The 8916-nt window shown below is 40.6% G+C and overlaps 1 protein-coding gene across 5 annotated transcripts in view; it reads right to left on the bottom strand.

Annotated features, from left to right (window-relative positions):
- Positions 1 to 8916, bottom strand: part of col6a3 (collagen, type VI, alpha 3) — a 58002-nt gene that overhangs the window by 16431 nt on the left and 32655 nt on the right. For 4 of the 5 annotated variants that reach the window (XM_014017816.1, XM_014017817.1, XM_014017818.1 and 1 more), the window contains 9 exons: positions 6327 to 6938; positions 5554 to 6171; positions 3131 to 3727; positions 2428 to 3042; positions 2000 to 2334; positions 1821 to 1899; positions 706 to 851; positions 422 to 514; positions 288 to 341 (listed from right to left, as the gene is read on the bottom strand). In XM_014017816.1, the coding sequence (XP_013873270.1) occupies positions 288 to 341; positions 422 to 514; positions 706 to 851; positions 1821 to 1899; positions 2000 to 2334; positions 2428 to 3042; positions 3131 to 3727; positions 5554 to 6171; positions 6327 to 6938 (3149 nt within the window). Of the gene's footprint in view, positions 1 to 287; positions 342 to 421; positions 515 to 705; positions 852 to 1820; positions 1900 to 1999; positions 2335 to 2427; positions 3043 to 3130; positions 3728 to 5553; positions 6172 to 6326; positions 6939 to 7975; positions 8766 to 8916 lie in introns of those variants that run through there. The other variant, XM_014017820.1, reaches the window with a different exon arrangement.

The raw sequence follows: 8916 nt of genomic DNA, 5'->3' as shown, positions 1-8916 counted from the left end.
GAAATATATTTATGTTTGTGGTTGTAATGTGACAAAATATGGAAAAGTTCAAGGGGTATGAATACTTTTGCAAACCACTGTAAGTCCTGAGGAGTCCAATCCTGGTCCTCAAGGACCACTGTCCTTGTTTTAGACATTTCTCTGCTTCAGCACACCTGATTTTAATGAATCGGTGTTTAATGTGCTTCTGCAGAACTTGAAGACCTACTGAAGGTGTATGTCACTGAACCAGTTCTATGTAAACAACAAAACAATAAATAATAATAAAACAAAACATTTGAACTCACAGGTCCACCCTCGTCACCAGGATGTCCAGGACTTCCTGATAATCCCGGACTACCCTAAAAGATAAAATAAACAAATATTAGCACATAAAAATGTTTTAGTATAGAAATTTATTATATTTTTAGGTGAACCTTACCTTAAATCCTGGCAGTCCAACTGCTCCTCTGTCTCCTCTTGGTCCGGTACATTTGCACGGCACTCCGCAGCACTCCCTCTCTGCAATATTGCCCTGATTGATTGAAATAAGCATTTATTAATTAAGTAAAGGGAAACTGACTGGGTAGCAGGCTTAATGTAGGTTGTAGACAGCTAAAATCTGAAATCTCATCTGTTTAAAATGGATATTTCTCCTTTGAAGAAAATTTCAAGAAGTACAAGCTAATAAAAGACCTAAAGTTGACGTCATTGATCGGTACTCACCAGTTCCTCAACAAGTTCATAGTCCAGGTCCATGACGTTGAGTCTTAAAGGTCTGGTGTACCTGAAGCCACGACCAAATTCTAACAGCAAAGCCTCCTCAAACTTCTGCGTCTTTTCCAGTCCGACCAGAATGAAGCCATCAACTCCTGTTTGAGATGAAGTTCATAAACCTCCTTAGGGGTTGATTTATCAATGATTAGCACGTACAAAACCATGTGAAAACTGTATAATACTGGCAAAGCTGATTAATTAATGTGCAGCGAGGACTGCGTCTATCAGATGAGCAGAATAGCAGCCACGATCCAATCAGTGCATCTACCTTCATGAATGTGCAGAATATACAGGTGTGGTGATTACCAGATCACACAAAATTCCAGGCGAAGGATCTTCAGATATAATCATTTAGCACCGCAGTGTGATGTATCAAACCTTGAAACTGGTCTATATTTAGCATGTTTGAAAAGCAGGTGAARTGGCTGCGTTATCCAGAACTGTGACAGATGAGTTTTTCTTCTCTGAATCTTTCTCTAAATGCAGCCTGCATTACAATAATCATATACTGACATTATGTTCAGTTAATATGATTGTGTTTTTCTTTGAAATCTTCAAGACATTGAAAATGACAGCATATCTCTGTCAGTCACCTCTGCTCACTTGTGGGGTGGGTGCAACGGGAGATCTGTCAGCTGTGACGTATGATTCGTTGACAAATTATCAAAATCMTTTTTAAGTAGATGTTAAAGTATCATGTCAACATTTAACATAACTGTGCAACAAAAATGTTAATAAAACAAAAATTTAACTAATGAAACACTTTTCTTGTCGAGGCTAAAGAGAGTTGCGACTCTGGAGCTGCGGGTTGCTGATCTCTGTTCCATAAAAATAAATAAATAAAACACCACTAAATTTTGTTGCGGCTGGTTTGGCTCCTTCAGTGACAAATGCTACAAGCTGTCTTATTAAATCGCACACAACACACAACCTTTTATTATGGGCTATATTTGCACAGGTATTTATTACTGGTTATCTAGCATCTTGATAAATTAACTGTTTAGAGCGAGATCTCCATAACATGAAGACAGCTGATTGATGTTTTAGCTGCTTTTTTCTTTTACCTGACTGACGAAGCTGCTCAACTCGTCTTTTCATTTCAGCGTATGGTGCATCAAGACCATCAGTCAGATGAATAATAACCTTTAGGATTTGAAAAACAAACAAACATAAATATGAATATTTTAGGAAATGTCAATCAGGAAATCAGGATACACAAGTTTGAACTGTTTTGATAACAAACCTTGATGGTCTCGTCCTGCCTGACTTTAAATCTATCATTGTAGGCTGAGATCGTCCGACCATTGAGGACAAAAGGACCGCGACTCCGCAGGCCTTTGAAGGACTCGAACAGAACATCAGGATTCTCCGTGAAGTCCAGCTGCACGGGTTGGGATGCAGAATCCAAGGCTAGAATACCGACTTGGATGGCGGGACTAAGGTCACCCGAGCAGCTGATAGGGGGCATTTTGGAAATCCTCTGCAGAATGGCGCTCATCTTGCTCTGGAGGTTAGTCTGAGTGCTGAAGATGTTCTGACCAGACACATCAAAGCCAACCAACACCTCAATGTTGCAGGCTGTAAAAACACAATTGTTGCACTTTAGATATTTTTGTTAAACAGCAATATTTAATTCTATAAAGAAAATTTAGCCCAATGAATTTCTCTCACGTTTCACGTCCATCTTTTGGGTATCAATGCAGCTCGTCCCCTTCACTTCATCCTCCAAAGCCTCCAGGATTTGCTCATTTAGCTCTGAAAGCTCCTGAAAGGTCTCCGCTCGGGCGACAGTGGAAGATGAGCTTGCCAGATTTTCCAGCTCTTTCGCAATGTCGCCCACTCCCACAGCAAAGACCTTTACGCGTTTGTTCTTCAGACCCAGGACGGCTGATTTGCTGTCATCTGACGAGCGACCTCCAGTCACGACCATGAGGACCTGAGGAACGCCTTCATCGATCCTGCTGCCTTTCTCCTTAGTAAAGTGAACATTTTCAACGTGGCGAATGGCTGCGCCAGTGTTGATTCTGACTCCGCCTTTATAATTGATTTCACCAATGGCGTTTATAATATCGTCCCTGTTCTTGTAAGAGTTCAGGAAAAAGCCATCAATTGGATCTGTGGCGTACTGAACGATGCCAATTCGCAGGTCATCTCGGTCGGTATAGAACAGATCAATTAGGTTGATTATAAAGTCTCGGACTTCATTGAAGTTCGACCTGCCCAAGTTGTTGGATCCATCCATTAGGAAAACAATGTCAGCCCTTTTAGGTGGAATTTCTCCTTCAGCTTAAAAGAAGAGAAATAAATTAAAAATGAATAAATGTGATACTGAAAAAAATCAATAAATCAAAACTGGAGCATTAAGATTACTTACTGGGAATTTCAATGTCTGGTAGACCAGCTAATGGGTCTCCACTAAGTCTGGCGATAACCCTTCCTTCGACTGTTGGCAGGTTGAGGAATGCAGGAATATTAACAACATCTTCCGAAGTTGTGGCAATTTCTCTCAGCTGATTTATGTCGGCATTGCGGGTTCCGAGAGCGATGCAGCTCACCCTTTTGTTCTTGAGCAGAGGTCCAGAGAGAGAGACTGGCTGGGCAGAGGGTCCACCTGTAAGAACCACAAGATGCTGGGACGCCTCAGACAGACGAACGCCAGTTGTTGGTTTGAACTCGTTCTCTAACACGTAGTCAATGGCGTTAGCCAGTTGCGAGGAGCGCCCGCCCATCTGACGAAGTCTTTGTATGGCAGCGAGAACAGCTTGCTTGTTGTTGTGTGAGTTGAGTGAGAACTCTGTTTTAGCTCTGTCTGCATACTGAACAAGAGCCACACGCACTTTATTAGGCTGCACGTCGAGCTGCCGGACAATGTCGCGGATGAAGTCCCGAATGTACACAATCCCATCAGGACCAGTGCTGTCTGAACCATCGATGAGGAAGATGATGTCCTTTTTACCTAGGTCAACAGGGACTGCAATAAAAACACACAGATTTTAAGTTATTAAAAAAAATCTTAATGTTTGTTCATCCTGTCGCTACGGCTGTCAAGATGAAAGCAAATTTTAAAGAGCAAATTAATTTTTAAAAAGAGTATTTGACTTGAGCTTCTTTAATGCAGTTAATTGTGGCATTGTGGTTCTACTTATTAGCTAACATGTAATAGAACAAATTTTTTGGGGCTGATTAAGTTTTTTACTAATTTTAAAACTGTTAGCAGACCAATTAAATTCTGCTAAATTTGGTTTTGCCTGCTACCAGTCTGCTAACAGCTAACTAACAGGCTAACATCAACAGGTTTGCATCAGTCCCACCAGTCTTAAGCACCAGCTTGTAATCTGTTAGAAAGGGCGATTTTTGCGATGGAAAATGCAGTTATTCAGTTTAAATGGTTTTATCCTGGTGGAATGATGATTCGAAGGCAATACTGCAAGGATAAGATGGATTTTATGATAATGTTTTTTAAACACTAAACATATTACTTGTTTTAATTGGTTGTAATTTAGCGCAGTGGTTCCCAATCCCGGTCCTCAAATACCCCTCAGGGAAACATCCAAAAATCACTGCTTTAAATGTTGACCAATACCTCAAGAGCTTCTCTGAGCTTGATGAGACATTTTAAAAATATAATATTGACTCAGTTTTATGTTTTTTTAGTATTGCCTCTGGAACCCATTAATTCTTTGCCATTTATTTGTAAATAATAAATCAAATAACATGTATTAAAGCAGTGATTTTCAACCCTGGTCCTCAGGGACCCCTTTCCTTCATGTTTAGATGTTTCCCTGCTTTGACACATCTGGTTTGAATGAATGAGTGGTTAACAATCTTCTGAAGACCTGCTGAATAGCAGGGAAAACAAGTAAAACATGCTGGATCGGGGTACTTGAGGACCAGTGTTGGGAAACACTGGTTTAGTGAATACTGATTGTGATAAAACTTATTTTTTTTTTATTTTTTTTTTTAGTTTATTTAATTTGTTTTCTGCCTTTTGTTGTACTCCGGTTTATAATCTTGTTTCAGACATTAGCATTAGCTCCAAACAGCAATGAACTAAATATTAATTGGTGACATTTTTTCTGAAGATTAAAGCACATATTAGAATTTTGCACGTCTATGTTTAAATTTCAGATCTCGAGTTAGCAGTTAGCCCAAATTAAATATGACTTGCAAAATCTATACTTGGGTCAGAAAGAGGAGATATTAAACTGATTCAGACCCTCTTAGCAGCTAGTAAGAAAGCGAAAAGAAGAAGGTGGTTGAGCCCAACCGCTCCACAAATAGAAAAATGATTCCAGATTATTCTAGACATCTATAAAATGGAAAAGTTAACATACTCTTTAAGAATCCAAAAAGAGATGATATGAAATTTGGAACAGTCAAATGGCTTTCTCAAATTTCTCTAAGTTAACTTTATTTTTTCTATATAAGATTCTAATCTCTATGATGTGGTACTGTAAATGCTTGAGTTCATGTGCAAAGCTTTGTGTTATTTGTGTGTGTGTTTTTTCTTAAAACTGCAGAAAACTGAAGGTTAAAAATAATATGTAATGTGAGATGTGCCTGTAAAGAGATTTGCCTTTTAAAAAAAAGTAAAAAAAAATTAATATTAAAAAAACAAACAAACAAATAAACAAACAAATAATTTAGAGTTAGCAGTTAGCATTAGTGTCCACTAATTTTCTTACCAGTTTAGTGTTAGCAAAACTAATATCTTTGTTAGGGGAATGGCGATTAGCAAAGCTAAATTTTTTGGTAACTTCTGCCAACCACTGTTAATTACTTTAAATAATTTCTTACCTATGTCCACAGTTGGAACATAACCCCTGATGTCAGTGCTGGATATTGTTTCGACTGATCTTAGTAGCTGTGGCTCTACTCTGGAAAGCTGTCGGAAATTATCAACAGAATAAACGAGCTCCGGCTTCAGGGAAATCAGTCTCAGTTCCTCCATGTCTGCATTCCTCGAACCAATGGCGAGAGGTGCAACCTGATTTCTTTTGAGCTGGTCAGCTTGTTGGGAAACATCATCTGTAGATTTTCCTCCTGTAACTAGGATAAGAAATTGAGGCACGCCTTCCTCAACACGGCTTCCTGCAGACCTCTGGAAGATGTTCCTGGAGACCCACTCCATAGCACGACCTGTGTTGAGACGATTTCCACCTCTGCTTCGAAGTCTTCCCACGGCCTGCCTTACCTCACTTTTGGTGGAGTGCTCATTAAGAAGGAATTCTACATTTGCATCATCGCTGTACTGCACCACTGAAACTCGGACTCTGTCTAGTCCGACATCCAGCTTGTCCACAACTCTTGTTATCATGTCACGGATAGATGGAAACTCGCTGCGTGTTGCTAAGGAGCCATCGATGAGAAATACGACATCCTTCTTATCGCCTGTGGTAGGTGGTGGTGTGATTACTGTTCAAAGAAAGAATATAACCACAGGAATACTTACTTAGCTATACACAAACATAAAGCGGATAAACATGATTTCAACACATACTGTGGTACTACCAATAATACAGTACATAAAATTACTTCAAACTCTTATTTAGATAAAATTAGGTAATTACTCTGAAAAGTTGGGAACTCTGGCCTCAGACGTGCAATGTCGTCATCTGACATTTCCGTTATCTTGTTGATTAGAGTGTCTTGGACTATGTACAAGCCAGGAAGGTCGTCTACAGTATAGGCAAAATCTGACACATATGACACCACTCGCAGCTCTGTTGGATTGACATCTCTGGTGCCGATGCTGAAGGGAATAATTCTGGATTGTTTGAGGGAAGAGGCCTCACGACGTATGTCGTCTGTAGACATCCCACTAGACACAATGATTGCAAACTGTGGCACGCCCTCTTGCTTCCTGCTGCCTCGTCCAGGTACCATGAAATCCTGTCTTAAAAACTGCAGTGCCTGGCCTAGGTTACGCTGACTTCCTCCTCGATGCCTCATTTCCCTGATGCCATTCAGAACACCTTCTTTTGTTGTGTGGCTGTTCAGAAACATGTCAGCCTGAGCATAGTCGCCGTACTGGACCACACCAATTCGTATCTTGTTTTCGCCGACATTGAGGCTATCCACCACCCTGCGGATGAACTCCTGGATGATAGCGAATTCCCGTCCAACATCGTCAGATCCATCCACAAGGAAGACGATATCTTTTTTAGGACCTTGCGACTCAGCTGAAAAGTAAAAAAATAAAACAGTTTAGTGATGTTATTCTCTGCCGTCTAAATACTAAAGACAACATTTTTGATGCCATTGTGAATTAGACTCTGATAGCAGCTTTTTGACCATGTGCTAAAAACCATTTTTGTGCAAGAGCCATGCAGAGTGGGTGGTTCATACTTTGTTTGTAGTTGACTGTTCACAAACATTTGAGACATGTCTCACAACTGAAAATAGAAAGGCAACTAAGTATAAAGACAAAGAGGCTGCAGAAATAGGTGACTTGTTTACATCAAATCAAGGACAATGAGTCTTACTACCTGACATCTCTGTGAGAAAAAAAGTAGAATACAGTAGAGAAAAACAAAAGCAAGTGTCATGAAGTAATTTCACCCTACATTTAAATCTGAAATTTGATGCAAACTAAACACAGGATTACACAACTTCCTTTTATGACACTGTCGTGGGAAGATGGGCAGAAAACACGGCGAAAGGGTGTTAAAAAGACAAATGGTCTTGCGGGTATGTTCATAAAGTCATTTATTTATGGGCAGACATTAAACAGAAAACAATCAAGAAGTCTGTTGGATGTGGCCCGCCCGTTATTGGCTGCCAAGCAATGATATACTGTCAGCTAACATCATGTGATAATGGACAACCAATCATAACCTGCCTCATCCTGATACGTGAAAATAGGTCAACRTGATGATGACGTCCAGAGGATATCACAAGATATGAACAATGGTCAGTGTCAAAGTGATATAGAAATAATTATTCCACAACAGACACTAAACTGGATCATTATGTTAAAAAAGAGTATATTCTTTTTTGTGTCAGATGGTACCTACGAAAGATTAACTTGTAAAAAATAKATTAAAGAAATGTTAGAAAAAATAAATGCAATATTATCAGTTGAAAACCACACAAATACTTTGAATGGCATGCACATTGGGAACTGCACATGTATGGCAATACTATTTCCTCCGTAAGCGTGCCTGAAACAAGACAGACAAGGGCTGGAACCAGCAAGGGACCATGCTTGGTAACATACCCAGTAGAGTAGGTGATTCTGGGCTGATGTCATTGACCACAGACTGAATGGAAGCCTGAAGCTGCTGTTGGACYCTGTCAAGGTCAGTGAATTCAGACACTCTTATGGCATAACTGGGGCTGTGGGACACTCTCTGCAGTTCTGCAATGTCAGAGCCTCTGTTTCCGAGCGCAAAGATCCGGACYCCCATCTGTTTGAGAGCAGACGCTGGTGCGTCAAATCTGTCGGCAGATCTCGTGCCACTTAGCAACATTAGGAGCTGTGGAACTCTTTCCAGGCGCCTGCTTCCAGCAGAGGCAGTGAAGACATTATCCCTCAAGTACTGGAGAGCTGCTCCAGTGTTGAGGGGTCTTCCGCCTTTGTGCCTCAAAGCTCTGACGGTGTCAAGGAWCTTGCTCTTTGTGGCGTATGTGTTCAAATAGAAGTGGACGGCTGGATCTCTGCTGTACTGAACCACTGAGACGCGGTCTTTCTTGTCATCCACACTGAGTGTCTCCACTAKTTTTTGGACAAAGTCTCGCATAGCTGGGAATTCACTACTGGTACCGTCAGATCCATCCAGCAAGAACACGTAATCCCGTCCTGCTGGCTGTCGCACCACTAGGGAACATAGTATTGGAGAGAGTTTTAGGTCATGGGAACAAATCCCTCCCAGTTAGGAAGAATAAAACTGGAAGCTAGCCACTAAGCCTAAGATACTGTCTTTCTTTTGGCACAGCTTTTATGTCAGTCTGAAAGAGGCTGTCTTAAACTTAGCAAAATAAATGTTAGCACAGTTCACAATGTGTTTGATGATGTTAAAATGTAAAAGGCGTCACCATCTTACCAGTCACTGTTGGCGTCACAGGCGAAGCTCTTAACCTCACTGTGCTCATTAAAGAGAAGAGCTGTTCCTGGACACCAGGGAGGTCAGTGTACTCAGACACTGGGAGAGCATAAGT

Source organism: Austrofundulus limnaeus, unplaced genomic scaffold (assembly GCF_001266775.1).
Source record: "Austrofundulus limnaeus strain Quisiro unplaced genomic scaffold, Austrofundulus_limnaeus-1.0 Scaffold177, whole genome shotgun sequence".
In the NCBI taxonomy this organism is placed as follows: domain Eukaryota; kingdom Metazoa; phylum Chordata; class Actinopteri; order Cyprinodontiformes; family Rivulidae; genus Austrofundulus; species Austrofundulus limnaeus.
This window is presented reverse-complemented; position numbering and strand designations above follow the sequence as displayed.